The sequence below is a fragment of the Mastomys coucha genome, unplaced genomic scaffold (assembly GCF_008632895.1).
Source record: "Mastomys coucha isolate ucsf_1 unplaced genomic scaffold, UCSF_Mcou_1 pScaffold1, whole genome shotgun sequence".
NCBI classification, from domain to species: Eukaryota; Metazoa; Chordata; class Mammalia; order Rodentia; family Muridae; genus Mastomys; species Mastomys coucha.
Genome location: NW_022196891.1, coordinates 82,295,764 through 82,314,040, shown reverse-complemented (window position 1 = coordinate 82,314,040; position 18,277 = coordinate 82,295,764). Strand labels below are relative to the sequence as shown.

Below are 18,277 nucleotides of genomic sequence, written 5' to 3'. Positions count from 1 at the left end.
AATATTTTATAAATTTTAAGGAATATGACAAAAAAGATATTGTAGGTATTGAAGGGGGTCTCTGGGACGAGCGGTGGTACAAAAAGGGAACAAGAATGTGATTCAATTCTATTTAATTGAAATATGTTTTTAAATGTTAACAAATTCAGATAAATTGAAATCATGTAACTTTTCTCATCATAATGCAATAAAAGTTTAAAAAAAAAAAAAAAAGACTACACAAAGACAGCCTGGTGGCTTACACTCCTAACCCTGTTCCTTGGCACTCTGAGACAGGGGGATCGTTTTGAGTTTGAGGCCACTTAGGCTATATAGTGAATTTAGGCCAGGCTGGGTTAAAGGGTGGGACTTTTCAAACAAAGGAAAAAAGAAAGAAAATTTTCCCAGTTTCTCAGAGGCCTTTTCTTTTTCCTCCCTTACTTACCCTTTCTAGCCAGAGCATTTGCTCAAGCAGCCATTGAAAAGCAGAAATCGGCCTTTGCCCGCTGGGGAGTGATGGCAGATTGGAATAACTGCTATTACACGTTTGATCCAAAGTACGAAGCCAAGCAGCTGCGAGTATTCTACCAAATGTATGAAAAGGTAACGGGATAATTCCCTTTCTAGCGTGGTAAAGTGCATGCCTCAGAAGCCCCAGCCTCAGTGTTGCCCTGGGCTCCTTTGGCTGTGATGAAAGCGGGGAAAGGCAGCCTGGGAAGAGGAGTGTCTCTGTGGCTTCCTTGTCTCCGACACAGTTTATCACTGAGGGAGGTCAAGGCAGAACTCAAGCAGGGCAGGGACTTTGGTCGGAACTGAGGCAGAGGCTATGGAGGAGTGCTGCTCACTGGTTGGTTCCCTGGGGCTTGCTCAGCCTTTTTTCTCATATAACCCATGGCCTCGTGTAGTCTTGCCTGTGGGCCATGCGAAAGAGGCATGTTCCCAATTAGGATTCCCTCTTCCTGGGTATGTGTAGGTTTATATCAATTGACAAAAAACCAGCACAAATATCCTATCTTTGTCTTTCACAGGGCTTGGTTTATCGATCTTACAAACCAGTGTATTGGTCTCCCTCATCAGGGTATGTATCTTTGTTAATTAAAAGCTTGGAAGCATTTGCAAAGCTCCCACATGTTTATGTACGATATCTTAAAACCCTAGGACTGCGTTGGCTGAAGCCGAACTTGAGTACAACCCCGAGCACGTTAGTCGGTCGATCTACGTAAGATTCCCTCTCTTGAAACCTCCTCCTAAGTTGGAATCTCTTACAGGTAGGTTTAGCTGGAGCTCCATTTTGTAGACATTATGGAGCTATGATGCTTGCTAATATAGACACAACTTTATTTCCACAGATGCCTCATCTTCTGTTAGTGTTTTAGTCTGGACCACCCAGCCTTGGACAATTCCTGCCAATCAGGCTATTTGCTATATGCCAGAGGCAAAGTATGTAGTCTGTCATATCTTTTTATGTTATCCATAAATAGGATTCGTGTTGAATTTATTTCACTCTCATGACCCTGTTCAAATGTAGTGAATTGTTGTTTAGTGGCGTTGCCATGGCTTTCACTACGCTCTAGAGAATATGCCCTCTGAAGACCTTTAGCTGCTTTTGAAAGTGAAACACATGTGAAGCATTTGGTGCTTCGTAAACTAGTCTCTGACCTTGCAATTGTCTTTCTAAAGTGATGTCACTTAACTGTGGCTTGTCTCTTCCCATCGTGGGTGACTTAACTGTGGCTTGTCTCTTCCCACCCTGGGTGACTTGCTCTGAATTCCTCTTCAGGTATGCTGTTGTGAAGTGCTCTGCTTCTGGGCACATCTACATCCTGGCTGAAGATAAAATGCCACCTGTTGCTTCTGCCTTGGAAACAACATTTGATGTTATTGCAACATTTTCAGGTGAGGATTTATAGACATTGTCCAACTGTCAGTTATTAAAATGTTGGATTGATTGGCATTTAGTAGTTTCTTGGATATTTCCATTGTAAATTGAAACAGATATGACATCTGTATTTCTAGGGGGAGAAATAAAAAAGTATATGTTGTTTGTTTGTCTTACCATATAGACAAGGCTGGCCTGGAACTCACTGTGTAGATCAGGCTGGCCTCAAACTAACAAAGATCTGCCTGCCTCTGCTTCTCAAGTGCTGGAATTAAAGGTATGGGCTACTATGCCTGATGTCAAAGATAATGCTTCTATCAGAAGTTATGAGTAATAATTTGATAACAAGTTTTATATAACTGTGGAAATCTGGGGATATTTAAAATTAATTGTGACTCTTAGACATGATAATGTCTTTTGAATTATTGAAAAGCAACCTTGTAGTAAATATAGTTTAAAAAATAGACTGACCCTATAGCTAAAGAAGTAAACCCTCTTCCATTCATCAGTTCTAGTATAAGACAGTTTGAAGACTGTGTAGCCCTCTAAGAACAAAAAGGGGCTATGTAAGAGGCAAGAGGGGAGCTGGTCTCCATGGGCAATAGGGAAGTTAGCGAACCCACTTGAGGGCTTGAACACATGCCTCATATATGCTAAGTAATGAGTTTGCCCCTAGCTCCTTATCTTAGTTTGGAGATAGGACCTTGTTAAGTTTTCTTGGACCCAGTCTGATTACGAATTTACTACAATAGACAACCACAGATAAAATAGTAATATTTTAAATTATTTCTAGTGAGGCAGTATTATGCCTAACTGCCCCAAGATGGTCATAGTGCTGTCCCTAACAGTGCTGCTCTCAGCTGGGTTGTAACTGCCTGCATTCCAGAGATTACCGGGCCTTGGAACTCAGGAGGGCCACTTCTGAGTCCAGCCAGTCTTGTACTCTGTGTTTTGCTGTTGGTGATCTAAGTAGCTCAAGGGCAGAGAGCATTTGGCTAATGTGCCAGGCCTGGGGTTTCATCCCCAGACCAAGAAAATAAAGATGTGGGCTGGAGAGATGGCTCAGTGGCTAAGAGCACTGACTGCTCTTCCAGAGGTCCTGAGTTCAATTCCTAGCAATCACATGGTGGCTCACAACCATCTGCAATGGGGTCTGATGCCCTCTTCTGGTGTGTCTGAAGACAGCGACAGTGTACTCAATACATAACATAAGTAAATCATTTAAAAAAAAAGAAAATAAAGATGTTGGCTGCCTATGTCTGTGCACAGCGGTTACCCTAGTAACTGAGAGATGGAAGCAGTGGATGAGGTGCTTAAGGTCATTTCCAGCTGCCTGGTGAGTTTGAGATTGGCCTGAGCTCTGCAAGATTTTATCTCACGGAAAGAAAAAAAAATGTGGCTGGGCAGTGGTGGCGCATGCCTTTAATCCCAGCACTTGGGAGGCACAGGCAGGTGGATTTCTGAGTTTGAAGCCAGCCTGGTTCCAGGACAGCCAGGGCTGCACAGAGAAACTCTGCCTTGAAAAAAACCAAAAAAAAAAAAAAAAAAAAAAAAAAAAAAAAAAAAAAAAAAAAAAAAAAAAAAGTGACTTATACTGCCAAGTGTGAGGTAGAACTATCAAATAGAACAACTCTGTAACATAACTGGGGGTTGATTCCAGACATCAGAGAAGTGAAGAAAGCTCTCCCACTCAGTTGAGGCCCCAGCCCTTCATAGAGAACACTTAGTAATGGTTTCCTTGACCCGCAGGTGTGGATCTGGAAGGTGGCACTTGTAGTCACCCTTTAATTCCCGATAAAGTGTCTCCTCTTTTACCTGCTACTCACGTGACTATGACCAAAGGAACAGGGTTGGTTCACACAGCCCCGGCTCACGGTATGGAAGATTACAGCGTAGCATCTCAGCACAACCTCCCTATGGTACTGTTCTTCTTTCTTCCTTTTAATTATTCGCCTTGCAGAATGAAAATGATTGCTCCTAACTAACATCTTTGTGTCTTGGTAATAACAATTTTTGTCATTATAGTTAAATTGTGAGATGATTACATTAGTGCAACATCCTAAAATGTTATTAATCCATACTCATCTAAGAAAGATTTCCCAGAATTAGCCCCCAAGCGTACCCACTGACATGAAGGCACTTTTTAAACACACACCGTGTTTCACTGTGTGCCCCTTTACTGTACTCCGTAGATGTGCATTTGCTACTTCAGAGATTTGGGGCAAACTGGTGTTGAGCAAGTCCAGCACTATTTTTTTAAATTGTTTTTGTTTATTTTATGTGTGTGGACTTTTTGCCTGGATATATGTGTATGCACTACATGTGTGCTGGGTACCCATGTGTAGCATGCGTTGGATCTCCTGGCATTGCAATTACAGATGGCTGTGAGCCACACGTCTCAGCACCGTTTCTCCAACAACTCAAATGATCCTTGACAGTTTTTAGAAAATATGTGTTTTGCAATTGATGGAGATACATTTTTCAGAACATGCTGCTCTTGCACACTTAGTAGCATAGGCCTAATTGTTATTCGCACTGGGAAGCTGAATAACTGATGTGATTGCTCTGCTTGCCTCTTGCTTTCCTGCCAGTCACATTTTTCCACAGTGGTCTCAAACTAAACCAGTACAGCTGTCCTCACGCTGAGTCACAGAGCACGTTACAGCTGTGTACACAGCACAGCTGTCCTCACGCTGAGTCACAGAGCACGTTACAGCTGTGTACACAGCACAGCTGTCCTCACACTGGGTCATAGAGTACGTTATAGATGTGTACACAGCACAGCTGTCCTCACGCTGAGTCACGGAGCACATTACAGATGTGTACACACACAGCTGTCCTCGTGCTGAGTCACAGAGCACGTTACAGCTGTGTACACAGCACAGCTGTCCTCATACTGAGTCACAGAACAGATTGCTCTCAGCTTCCAAATAATGGCAAGTGGCTTTCTTTGAGTTGTTGGAGGGATGGTTAAGCTTTCCCCTTTCTAAACTCCTGAGCTTCTTTTATACACATTACTTCGCAGCTTTTAACCTTTGGTTAAGAGGGATGCAATTGAAGAGGGACGTATGACCAGTGATCTTTAAATGAGAGAGACTGCTTTAAGAGTGTTTTAGAAAACTTGTATTTCCCAGTATTAGACTTTAGATATATGCTTTAGTGATACATTTTGTCTTTGGTGGTTTCAATATATAAAATTTAGAAATTTTTATTGACAGAGGAAGGAATACCCAGGTTTTACAGTAGAGAAAAGGTAGAGTGTATTGAGATGCTTTAACTGTGTTGTTTTACTATAGATTGCTGCAAGGGAACTGTCTCTGCGCTTTAACTGTTCAAATGGTATGTTGTAGGACTGTTTAGTGGATGAAGGCGGAATGTTCACCGAGGCTGCGGGCCCTGAACTTCAGAACAAGGCTGTACTTAAAGAAGGGACAGATGTAGGTAGGTGTTGCCTTTTGATAGCGGGGCCCTAATCCACCACAGTAATGGCCCAACAGCGGGACCCCTGGCCACTTTTTATCCTTCCAGTCAGAACAAACCTCATTTGTTAGTCAGGGTTCAAAGGAAGCTTTGGATCTACCATCTTTTGTTTCAAATCTATTCCAATTGTTAATGTGAATCAAGATTGTAATGTTTTTTTGGTTGGGAGGTGTTACAGAGATAATCAGCATATTGCTTTTGTTGGGCTAGAAGCCAAGCTTGGGTAGACGTTGCTTGTGAATCAGACATTGCCACTCTTTCAGGAAGCTTTGCAAATAGCTGGTCAGGCAGGGCCTTGTGCCTCAGCTTGCTTTTCTGTCTTCATGGAGTTAGGAGGGGAACAGTTTGGAGTCTGACTCGGGCTTCATGGAGTTGGTTGCCTCTGCCCCATCCACACCAGACCTGGGATGGAGCTCTTTTCATTGGCGCCTCTGCCCAGGTCCAGTTTGTCTTAGAAGCCTCAAGGGCTGTGCATTTGTTAAGAATATGTTTAAGTTATGTTTAACAGGAAATTTTTTTAAGTTATAAAGATGCTTCAAGCTACCAAGAATGTATTGAAAGAAGAGAACATTGTGCACAGCTATCCCTGTGACTGGAGAACTAAGAAACCTGTGCTGATTCGAGCCAGCAAGCAGTGGTTTGTAAATATCAGTGACATCAAGGCTGCAGCTAAGGTAGGAAGGAGCTTCTGTGGTCCTTACCACCATAAAAAGTGTGTGTGTGTGTGGCGGGGGCGGGGGCGTAGTGGGGCTGAAGGAGAGAAGATTTATAATTTATTACTATGATTTACTTTTCTAAAATTGTATGCTCTTAGGCATGAAAAGATCTTGTACTTGATTCTTCCATGTATGCATGTGTAGAAACAAGGCTGAAGGAGGGGTCCTCAGGTCACTTCTGTGTCCAGTGCTATAGACACAGCACAGGTTGAGGCTGTCTGTGGTAGCAGCTGTGTGACCTCCTAGGACCTGAGCGCTATAACTCTTCATCCAGTCCACGGCAGTCTCCACAGCGGGACTGCCACCTCATGGTACACATTTAGTAGAGTGTTTTGTATCCCCTGTTACCTTGAAATTAAGACTACTAAAAAGAAGGAAGCAAAACAGAATTCTGGTTCATTTGGGGTTGGAGAAGTGACTCGGTGGTTTAGAGCTGCTCTCTCACAGGGCCTGCGTTTGGTTCCTGGCCCCCGCTTTAGGCTTCTTCTCATATATGGTATATGTTTATGCCTGTGTATGCCTAGGACCCTAGCTGCAGGGGTTCTGATGCCTTCTGTCCTCTCCAGGCATTGTGTGCACATGCACACACACACACACACACACACACATCAGTTTAAAAATGTTGTTATGAATTAACTAATTTTATAGTTGGTATTGCCAATATTTAGCATGTTTTCAAGCTCTTTCATTTAACTCACTTGACTAAAAGAGTTCAGACATGTTTACTAGCCAGGCTGAATACACAGAGGCTTTGCTCACAGCTTGCATCTGAAGTAGTGATGTGGCTAGCCTGCTTATTCACTGGCTTGACAGTTAGATCCTTGTCAGAGCTCTTTGCAGAAGTTTGTGTGTCTACACATGTGTAAAGTGGCGTGTGACGTGTAGTATTTTTTTTGTTTTTGTTTTTCATTCCAATACAAGACACATTTTATTTTTTGATGCTTGCTTATTTGTATGATTTTTGGAGGGATAAAACCTCACTATGTACCTCTTGTGGCCAGGAACTCACTTTATAGGGCAGGCTCGCCTCAAAATTTTGGCAGGCCTCTTGTCTTAGCCTCCCAGCTAGCCTAACTAGTGTGTTAGTGCATATGCCCATCTGTCTGCTCTTGTCAGAGGTGAAATCTGGTTTTGTTGCCACACTTGGAAGTCTTTGCTTTTCGTTTGTTTGCATGTGGTGGGAGGGGGAGAGCTGGGAATGGTCCAGACACTCAGAAGGAGAACAGGATTAGGAAAAGCTAGCACAGCTCTTGAAAATGTATTCTGCTTCTCCCACATGACTTGCTGATGAACGAATCGCAGGAGTCGTTGAAGACAGTGAAGTTCATTCCTGGAGCAGCACTGAACAGCATGACTGACATGCTGGACAGGCGGCCGTACTGGTGCATATCCCGGCAGAGAGCCTGGGGTGTTCCAATTCCCGTGTTTCACCATAAGACCAAAGATGAATATTTGATCAACAGGTAATTCTTTTCTGATTTTTGTTGTTTAAAATGAGTTCTGTTTCCTTGGGAAAGCGGTGTTTACCATTCAGAATCCCTTGCTCCTGCCCATTTGCTCCCTGGCTTTGAGATGGCCTTTCGTGTCCTCAGAGCCTGGCTCCAAGTAGTTTTCCTTCTTCAGCTGGGTTACAGGTGTGTGCAGCCACCCTTGTCACTCTCAGCTCTGTCTGTCTCACCGTGGAGCACTGGCTGCTCGGGTACAGTCTCACAGTCACAGCAGTCCTCCTGCCTCAGCCTCACTAGTGTTGTGATTAGAAGCATGGTCCAGCTCTCCTGGAAGATCATACTGTTGCTGGGCTAGGTGATCCAGTAGTGAGCAAGACTGAGACAGGAACATGAATTCAAGGCTAAGTCAACAGCAGTGAGAGGGAACGAGGCATTCAGAAGGCTGATGTGCCCTCAACCCAGGATGATCTGATGATGCTGTTGGAGTTTTCAGTTTCTAGGTTGTTGCTGTTGGTTTTGTTGTTTGTTCTCTCTCTGTGTCTCTGTCTGTCTGTCTGTCTGTCTGTCTGTCTGTCTCTGTCTCTTTCTCATGTGCACACACTGGGATTAAAGCCTGTGCCACCACACCCACCTCCTAGTTGCCGTTTTTGATAGAGGCGGAAGGGGACTGCTGATGGTTTCTGTTCTCACAGAGGCAGAAGGTGACTGCTGATGGTTTCTGTTCTCACAGAGGCAGAAAGGGACTGCTGATGGTTTCTGTTAGAATTCACTTAGAGTTTCATTTCCCAGGATTGCTTTGACTTCATTTATTTTGGTTTATGAGACTTTACTAAACTGTGCTATAGCATCAGCAACATTGGCTGGGCGTTGATTTTGTTAGTTGAGGATCTAGTTGCCGTTTTGCGGGGCAGAGGCAATAAGTGATGGGTTGTGTATTGTCTGAAAGACTGTAGCCCCACCCTTCCTGGGGATCCCTTGGCTGTAATGTGTGGAGATAGTGTGGTTGTCACTGTTGCTGTAACCATGTGCCCTTAAGAGTGTCTTACTGAGTGTGTGCATTTAAAGGTTTTAGGAAGTGTTGATTTAAGTTGTTTTTTTTTTTTCTTTTAAAGTCATGTATGATCACATAAGGGATAGGTTTGTTGTTATTTTTAATAATTCTGTGCTGGGAATTATATCAAGGCCCTGCACATCCCTGACCACTGACCTGTATTCTAAGCCCCCATCTAAGGGTGGGGAAGAGTGCTCTGCAGGAGTAGGGTAGCAGTGTGTGCATACAGGGCATGTGCGTGTGTGGGGACCACGCGGCTCCAGGGCTGTGAGAGGGGGCATGTGCGTGCGTGGGGACCACGCGGCTCCAGGGCTGTGAGAGGGATAGAGAGGCAGTCACTAAGAACTGGCCGGCACGGGCTGAAGGAACCTTGAGCACCACACTAAGGATTTTAAGAAGTCTTTTCAGGAGAAGCATGTGCAGGCTAGATTTGTAAGACTGAGTGTTGTTCCAGGTTAGAGTCGACTCTCATCTAGTACTGTTGCTGTGTGGTTCTTAGAGAGCTTAAGAGTTCTTTCAGTTATATCCCACTACTATCTTAGTGCATCTGTTGAGAATGAAATGATTATAGTTGAGATAAATTCGCACAAGGAAACTTAAAAGCCAGTTGTTTCCCAGTCCTTGGTTATCAGAATGCAAGAGTTTAAGGGCCTTGCCTTGAGTGATTGAGGTAGGATGAGTACATGTTATTAAAGTTAAAAGTGAAACAAATTTGGCTTTTATTTGTTTTGTGTGCAGGGGATTGATTGAACCTAGGCCCTCTCAAATGTTAATGTACACTATATCACTAAGTTTAACTCCCCCCCCATTTCAGCAACTCACATTCTACCACTGAGCTGCACCCCCAGACTTCAGAAGACTGGTGGAACTGACGATTGTTTTAAAGGAAAGACGTGCACAGATTGAGCTCAGTGAGTTAGATGAAATAGACATCAGCTTTGTCAGACACACAGAGACACTCGTCTGTCCGGCATGGTCTCTTTTTATTTCGTTAGCATGCTTTCCTGCTATGTTACAGACTCTGCCGTGGTCGGCTGCACAGCACTCAAAGGGTGATAGTCAATGTCTGGGTTTTAAGAAGCAGTGACGTACAGAATATTGGCCTACAGAATGACAGACATACACAGCCACACGGTCTGTCAAATCATAGGTCATTTTCCTGTACACCGTTCATGAGAGCTCCATAGCGTTCTATGGTTGGGTCCTTCTGGTGACGTAGCACTTGAATTTTAGAACACTTATACTCTTAATTATTTGTTAATTAGGAAACAGAATGAAGATCATCATTTTTCTTTTTGAATCAGATGACAATCAAGTACCCACCCAGAAATGTCTGTCCTTCCTTTCCCATGTTTGTAGCAGGTTGGAGGCCATCAAAAGTAACAGTAGCTCCACTGGAACCCATGCACAGTCCACATGGAGTTGCTGTTACACCTGATGACTCCATCAGTCCGCCGCCACCAGACAACTCCTTCTGCTGTAAAACGCTGTTCACTCAGTGTGTGCTTCTGAGGGTTGCACCTGGGGCTTGGTACGTCCCAGGCATGTACTTTACAACAGACTGCAGAGCTAGCCCCGCCCTCTGCTTCTTCCTGACGTGTGTGTGTGTGTGTGTGTGTGTGTGTGTGTGTGTGTGTGTGTGTGTGTGTGTGTGTGTGTGTGTGTGTGTGTGTGTGTGTGTGTGTGTGTGTGTGTGTGTATGTAGGTGGTGGGAGCACTGGCAGTTTAGGACAAGGCCTAGCCAGTCCTGCCTCAGCTTCCTGGGAGCTGGGATCCCCGGTGAGCACCATGGGCCTGGATCTTCTGCCTCCTGGATGAGAGTCTGCAAGTTGTCTCTAAACATACTTACTTGTTTTTCAAAGAAAACCTTGGATTACTTATGTCCTAAATGAGTTTAAAACCTGACAGAATTTAAACTCTGGACTCAAACTCTGACATGTTAATTTCATTTATAGCTTGTACTTGCTTTTTTTCCTCAAGAACTTTTAATGTTAATATCATTGGCCATTTCCTGAATCTGTAATATAAAACCCGTGTAATTTAGGCAAAAATCTAGTCTTGTTTAATAAAAACAAGTATTTTTTAACATAAAATGGATAAAATTTAGAAACATTGCCCACCTAGAGAAGCAGGAAGCTGTTGATGACATTTCTTTCCCTATTTTAGATGTATGTTGTCCCCAGTGCTGTTGACTGAAGCGCTAAGGCAGCTTGGAGCCAGCCTCTGGAAACCTGTAGACGTTATGTTCACTTAGCAAAGAAAGCACCCTAAATCGTTACCTTCTGCCTTTACAGCCTGCGTGTCGGACCGCGTGCAGAACAGGCTCTTCCTTCTGAAGCTCCACTGTGTTCTTTGTCACAGTTAGCGAACAGACAGGAGCACTTAGCATCCCCCTCGTCTTCCCCAGTCACTTCAGCAGAGATCTCATCCTGTGCATTTGCTTAGAAAGAGAGAGCGAGGCCCAAGCGGACAGCGGCAGGCTCCTGTTACCTGAAGTCCTCAGTGCTTCCTGCTCCCCAGCTAAATAGCTATGCTACTGATATCAGAGCCCGGGTGATTGGCTGCTGTCAGAGCTGCCCCACTGCCTGGGTTTCTCTGATGGAAACCGAAGCAGGAACACGGAATGCGTGATAGATAAGGCCTTTGAGTTGAGTACAAAGTTCTATTATGGTCTGACTTATTGCTCTATGAAATACAGCATTAAAATGGAAACAGACTACAGAGTGATAAGTGGTTTCACCCACTTTTATCAACAGTAATTTATACTGGTCTTTAGGTCATAAGTCAACTGTGTGCTGAAGTATAGGATATTATTAATAAAATATAAAGAATTTTTGAATTTGCAAAGGCAGACCTTAAGAAATTCTTTTACAATATTTGGAAGCATGACCTCAGTATAAAAAATTCCACTCCTAAGTATTTATCAGAAGGAAAAAGGCTAATGAATTCTGTACAGACATATGCGTATGAGATGTCCAGCTTAGCTGTGCATCCAGGAACTTAATGATGTCCAAAGGAGGTAGAGCTAGGAAGACAGCTCAGGGGCAAGCACTTGCTTAGCACGCATGGAGCCATAGGTTCAAAGCCCAGCCTCATACACACACACAGCTGGGGTTGACATCACGTACAGAGGAGTGGTCACGCAGACATTTAAGGCCTTAGCTTTGCTCTTATTGGCTGCCTAGGTTCCACACTGTGAGAATGCAGTGACCAGAACATGTCCAGAATGTGGCTATTTCGAGGCGGTTGCTTTTTGTTGTTTTGGTTTGGTGGGAAGTCAGTTCCCTACTTATGAGCTTTCCTGAGACACAGCCTGTGGCAGCTCCACTGTCCACAAGGCTGGTGACCCTCCAGTTTGTCTCCCGAGTGTGGGATTCTGGTCTATGCAAAGTGCAGACGGCAAGAGGAACCGACTCGTCCATGACAGTAGTGTTATTATGCACTTGAGCTTTGATGAGAAGGCTTTTGCTAATCTACCTTCAAAAAGTAAATTTCAGTTTCAGAATTCAGTTAATCAACTTTTTGCTGACAAAGTTGCATACATTTGATACATACATCGTGGCCTCTCCCAACACAGGCATGCAGCATTGGGGGGCACTTGTTGGGTTTCCTTTTCTCTAACTCTAGAGCTCATTGGGTTTCTTCTTAAAATGTGAATATTTTGTCTGTCTAGAATCTCAGGACAGATCTGACTGCAGAGCAAGAGGCTTAGCAAGGAGCAGCGGGTGTTCTTCACAGCTGCTGGGAGGCGAGAGGGCCCATCTCAGCCAGTGCAACTCCTTTGGGTGCACTGAAAGCATTTCTCTCTCTCTCCCTCTCCTTTTCTCTCTCCCTCTCCCTCTCCCTCTCTCTCTCTCCCTCTCCCTCTCCCTCTCTCTCTCTTCCTCTCCCTCTTTCTCTCTCTCCTTTCTTTTTTTATTTTTGGAAAACATTTTTTTCTTTAGATTCTTAAGAACAAAACTGGACTATTTTCTTAGTAATATATATATACATATATATATACATATATATATATATATAAATTTGCCATTTTTTGGAAACAAATATATCATATATGTGTATTATGTATATGTGTATATGCATGCATGTGTATTGTGTATATGTATGTATGCATGCATGTGGTTATGGTCCTAGGCCATGCTCATGCTATGCCAGTGTTCTCCGGCTGATCTCCACACACACCTGCCTGGTCAGGCCTTGCAGTGGCTCATGCTGACGTTGCACTCAGTCCTCCTGCTGCCCCTTCCTGAGATGCTAAGGTGGCAGAGGCACCCTGTGTTTGAAGCAGGCTTTGTTGTTTGTTGGTCTTGTTTTTTTGAGACAGGGTCTCCCCTTCCCTGACTGACCTGCAATTTACTCTGTAGACCAGGCTAGCCTCAAAGGTGTGCACCCCCATTCCCCCCTAGCTTTGAGGCTGGGTTTTTAGGAATTACTGCACATTGTTTCTCATTGGTTGAGATTACATTTGTAGTTCTGAGAGTCATAAAGTAAAAGAAAAATAAAACCAAACAAGCTTTCTTTTTCACTGATTGCCAGAGCTCAGACATCTAAAATAAGGATTTCATGATCTTAAAATGAGCTGCTATAAAATATAAGATTACTTAGCATTGGGGTGGTGGAGGCAGGAGGAGACAAGACAGGCCTACTCTTTATAGTGACATTGCAAAAAAGAAGGGGGACACTGGAAAAAAATGAATAAAGCATGATTATATTTCTTCTGTTAAGACATTGTTATATAAGTGAATTATTAATATTTTATAAGGAAATGTTGCAGCTAAAGGGAATGTTATTCAGATGTCTAAGTTGTTTAAACTCTGGATTTCATAATTGACTTAAAAACATAGATATTTAAAACCAAACATCATCCTTTGATTTATAGATTTAGCAAGGTTCTTTCGTGTAGCTAAATAAATACTTAAGTTATAATTTTAAAGTATTTTTGAGTTATCTGATATTTAAAGATAAGGAAAACAGTTCATTGAAGTTGAATTTGTTGTTATGGGATGGGTGGGGAATTTGTCATGTAAGACTCCTCACTTTTCTTTAATTATTAAGGCTTAAAAAAATAAAAATGTTTGTAATCTTGTTTTTATACCTTTTCTAAAATACCATATTTTCCTCTTGCTCTTAGCCAGTAAGCCAGATAGAGTGTGTTCTTTGAACTCTATGCTTGCTCTGTCAACACACTAATCTCTTGAGACGCCCTTCTCCCCTGCCTCCAACCTTGGTTCACAGCCCGCCCAATGCCTGTGCTGTCAGAGCCCGTTGCTATTGCTTATCAGCTCCAGAGACGAGGGTGTAAGTTCACCCGGGGTATATGGGACAGAGGAGGCACACAGCAATGAAAACAGCTCTCGCCTGAGAGGATGACCTCTAAGGCCTAATTCCAGACTTGTCACTTATTTAGACTCAAGATTTCAGAAATCCTGAGTCACAGAGCAACCAGCTCATGGGAGTTCCTATTCCCAGAATTTCTGAGGGCACTGTGCTGTTCATCTATTGATGATGTCAATATGAAATGCAAACAATTTACTTTCACTTCTATATTATTTGTACCTGTTTATTCCAAACACATTCAAAACTTTTCACTGCTTGCCTAAATTTGGCCATCTAATGGTAACATAGAAGGCCGACGATGCTTCTCTCTTGATGGTTCTCTTTTTTAAGGGAAGAGTGAGTAACTGGTGTGAGCAGCGTATCTGCTGTCTATAACGCAGCGTAACTGCAGCTGCTCTTTTTATCTGCTGTCTATAATGTGTATATTTGAATGTACTCTGCTGATATTTCTGTTTTTGTTCTTTGGAGCATTAGGTTTCTTCAGATTTTTCTATTACCACATGTTCATATTTTCTTAACTGATAAAGTGTTCTGTGCATACTATATAAAAACTAATGTATAACCAAGAATTATTGTCTTACAACTAGTTACCTATTGCGTAAAGTTTTTATGGTCATCTAGGGAAAGCTTATCTTTGCCGTTAAAGTCCATCTGAAGTAAATGTCCTAGCAATTGGGACTTGTGCCAATTTTATATTTTTATATTCATGTTTTATGTAAATTCTTGGACATTTTGGTAGCATTATACATTCAGTCAATCTTTTATAAAGTACCACTTTATTTATTTATTTTTTTTGAGCTAGCCTCAGTATGTAGACCAGGCTGTCCTTGAATTCACAGAAGCCTACCTCCATTTGCCTCCTTAGTCCTTGAATTAAAGGTGTGTGACATTATGCCTTTGCTACTGCCTTCCTTTTTAGGGTTTCTCTTGCTTTCTGCGTGTGCATGTGTACATGTGTGTTTAGGGTTTCTCTTGCTTTCTGTGTGTGCATGTGTACATGTGTGTTTAGGGTTTCTCTTGCTTTCTGTGTGTGCATGTGTACATGTGTGTTTAGGGTTTATCTTGCTTTCTGCGTGTACATGTGTACATGTGTGTTGCAGGTGTACCCTGTGCCCACAGAAGAGGGCATGACATCTCCTAGAACTGGAGTTTGGTTGTGTGCCAAACTGCCTTGTACGTAGAATTGAGCCTGGCTCCTCTGCAAGAGCCGCAAGTGCTCTCAATCACTGCACCGTGTCTCCAGTCCCCACCTGAGAGTCTGTAGTGAGGCATCTCAGACTTCAGGCCATAGAGCGTGTTCATTTATATTACCTTCTTGGTTTGCATCCCTTTGCAGTTTTTACAAACAGCTTCATTGATCCGTGACATCCGAGAGCTGGGGAATTGGGATACTCGGTTCTGCACAGTGTGATTGATATCTGCTAGCGTAGATCTGGAGCGTGGCTTTTCCCTGCTCACTGTCCCGTCCATTCCCAGTAACTCTGGTGGCTCTGCAGTCACTTGCTTTGGTAATGGAGTGGAGAGAAGTGGCTCATTTGTGTTTGAGCAGATCGGTTGGCCATGTGAGGGGGTCAGGTGCAGGCCTCCCTGTGTGCTTTCAGTGTCTGTGTGGGGCGAGGGCTCTGCCTCTTATGCCAGGGGATCAACTGAGTCATGGGCAGAGACGATGGGCCTTGAAAGTTTCTGAGAGGGATGCTGACTGACAGCAGTTACAGGAATGCTCCTGCTGGAGTGAGAGAGAGTCTACTTCTCTGTGTGTGGGGGGGACTGTGTCAGCTTCTCTGTGAGAGCGGGGGGGGTCTTGGGGAGGTTGGGCTTCTCTGTGAGAGTGGGGGTGGGTCTTTTAAGTGAGAGTGGGGATGGGTCTTCTCAGTGAGGGGGGAGGTTGGCATTACGTAGCTGGTGCTGAGGCAGTGAGGTACACTGAGAGCCGGGTGGATCTGACAGGATGTGTCAGCTTGACTTGGCAGGAAATGAGGACAGAGTTCCTGGATAGGAAACTTCTGGACCAACATGGAAGGTGAGGAGCGTGCTGTTTTCCTGTCTAGGGACAAATATGATGAAGATGATCTTAACTGTACTGAATTTAAAATGATGGGATCAGTCAAGTAAGCCACTTAAGATTCTGCTGAAGTTGGAGAAACACTAACGGACAAATGTTTGTTGCAGTAATAGATTGCTGACCCTGCCTCTTTCCCAACAGCCAAACCACCGAGCATATCATTAAACTTGTAGAGCAGAGTGGCAGTGATGTGTGGTGGACCCTCCCCACCGAACAGCTTCTCCCGGCGGAAGTTGTAGCTCAGGTCAGTGTGAGCAACTCTTGGAGATAAAGGTGACTTTCTAAAGCAGTTGAACTGGGAGAATTAGAGGCAGATGCAGTTTAGAAGTGAACGTTTGTTCTTGCAGTGAGAACATCATTTATAACCTCACCAGGCTAGTGCTGTTTGGGCTGTCTTAGGTGACTAAGCAGGTGACACGAGAAAAGCCCCTCCTGTCGGCACAACAGGCTGTGTGGGTCTGACTCAGCGATCCCCGATGGTGGTCTCTGTGGTCATCTTACTGGAAGAGGAAAACATGATTGTTGCTGCACCATTGGCCATGTCTACATGTGTGGCATGGGGCTGTGTTCAACTGTGAAGTGCATTTACGTTCATTTTCTAAATGGATTTAATGACTGTATGTCACGTTCTTTAAACTTCTGGGACATTTGCTATGTCTGGTGTGGCCTCTGTAGGTCAGCTCTACTGTGCTTTCGCCCTAGGCTGGTGGCCCTGATGCTTTGGAATACGTGCCAGGGCAGGACATTTTGGACATCTGGTTTGACAGTGGAACTTCATGGTCTTGTGTTCTTCAAGGTAATTATTTTTTCTTTTTCTTTTCATTTTATTTGTTTTTCAAATCAGGGTTTCTGTGTAACTGCCCTGATTATCCTGGAACTCACTCTGTAGACCAGACTGGCTTTGAATTCAGAGATCTGCCTGCCTTCTGATTCCTGCCTGCTGGGTGTGGGATTAAATGCATATACCACCACACCCAGCTCAATTTCTTTTTTTTAAGATACATTTTTAATTGTTTTTCTGTGTGTGTGTTGTTGCGGGGAATATATAAAAAGAATCTACCCTGCAAACTTGCGTTCCCGCAGTTCCTGCACCAATATCATTCGACCTCAATACTAAGCTCCAGTGAGTTTTTGTTATTTTCTCCCAGCAAGCTGCATCTCATTGGCATGCAACTCTTTACACACCCCCACAATCATTTATCTAAATAGCGCCTAAGACCCGGTAAGTAAAGCATGACTCTTAAGGCCTTAATATTCAATCAGGTTTATATAATAATAAAATCACAATTTACAAGATGCCACAATAATTTTAGAACCAAGTAATAAAGACAATATTCTAACCCAGTTAATCTATTTTTGTAAAAACTTTTACTTGGTTGTATAACCTTGTGGGGTCATGCTCGTCCTCATCGTCTGCCTCCATGATCCGATGACCCTCCCTCCTGCTCCTCTGACCTTTTTCCTCCTCCAGCTCTCACTCCACCTCTGTCCAATCAACAGGCCTGTCACTGCCCTAATGTGATTGGACAGAGAAAATGCTACAGCAGTGTGGTGTGTGTGTGTGTGTGTGTGTGTGTGTGTGTGTGTGTGTGTGTGTGTATCTGTATGTTGGTATGTGCATGTGAGTGTAAGTGCCCGTGCAGGTGAGAGGGTACTGAGTCCCCTGGAGCTGGAGTGACAGGTACTTCTTGGCTACCTGATACAGGTGTTGGGAACTGGTTTCTGGTTGTCTGGAAAAGCAGCAAGAGTTGTAACCATTGAGTGATGTTGCTCGCTGCTCTTTCAGCTAATCTCTAACATGAGATTATAAGCCAGTTACATCTTGAGGCCTGGCAAGGTAGCTTAGCGGGTAGAGGTGCTTGCCACACAAGCCTGGTTACCTTACCTTGATTTCCTGGAGCTCACACAGAGGCATGAGGAGACTGCTGTCCCTGGAGACTTGTTCTCTGAGGGACACGTGCACAATAGCAGTAATAGTTCTGAAAATACAGAGCTGATAACTTAGATCTCTGGCCGTAACCTTTGCGGGGGGGGGGGGCGGTTATTGTTTTGTTACGAGGTCTCCTTAGACCCAACACAGCTCAAACAGGACAATGCAGATGACAGAAGTTTATTGTAATCAAGCCAGTACTGATGGATCAGGGTCCAGAACAAGCTTGGGAGCTGAACTACAGCCTTGAGCTACAATGTGACAGAGCTTTTAGATTGGAGAGCCACCAGCATCTGTTCCAAGTTACATTTCTCACCAGGCAGGGTTAGGGTTAGGGCTTTCCTCAGGTGGCTGATGGACGGCAGGGTCAGGGTTAGGGCTTTCCTCAGGTGGCT

The 18,277-nt window shown here is 43.8% G+C and overlaps 1 protein-coding gene across 1 annotated transcript in view; it reads left to right on the top strand.

Annotated features, from left to right (window-relative positions):
* Iars2 (isoleucyl-tRNA synthetase 2, mitochondrial) overlaps window positions 1–18,277 on the top strand; it is a 45,032-nt gene that overhangs the window by 7,582 nt on the left and 19,173 nt on the right. Inside the window, exons 4-14 of the mRNA XM_031337886.1 lie at window positions 434–582; window positions 1,008–1,057; window positions 1,138–1,247; window positions 1,329–1,419; window positions 1,760–1,875; window positions 3,608–3,777; window positions 5,209–5,299; window positions 5,861–6,012; window positions 7,357–7,517; window positions 16,094–16,196; window positions 16,655–16,748. Coding sequence (XP_031193746.1) covers window positions 434–582; window positions 1,008–1,057; window positions 1,138–1,247; window positions 1,329–1,419; window positions 1,760–1,875; window positions 3,608–3,777; window positions 5,209–5,299; window positions 5,861–6,012; window positions 7,357–7,517; window positions 16,094–16,196; window positions 16,655–16,748 — 1,287 coding nt within the window. The remainder of the gene's footprint in view (window positions 1–433; window positions 583–1,007; window positions 1,058–1,137; window positions 1,248–1,328; window positions 1,420–1,759; window positions 1,876–3,607; window positions 3,778–5,208; window positions 5,300–5,860; window positions 6,013–7,356; window positions 7,518–16,093; window positions 16,197–16,654; window positions 16,749–18,277) is intronic.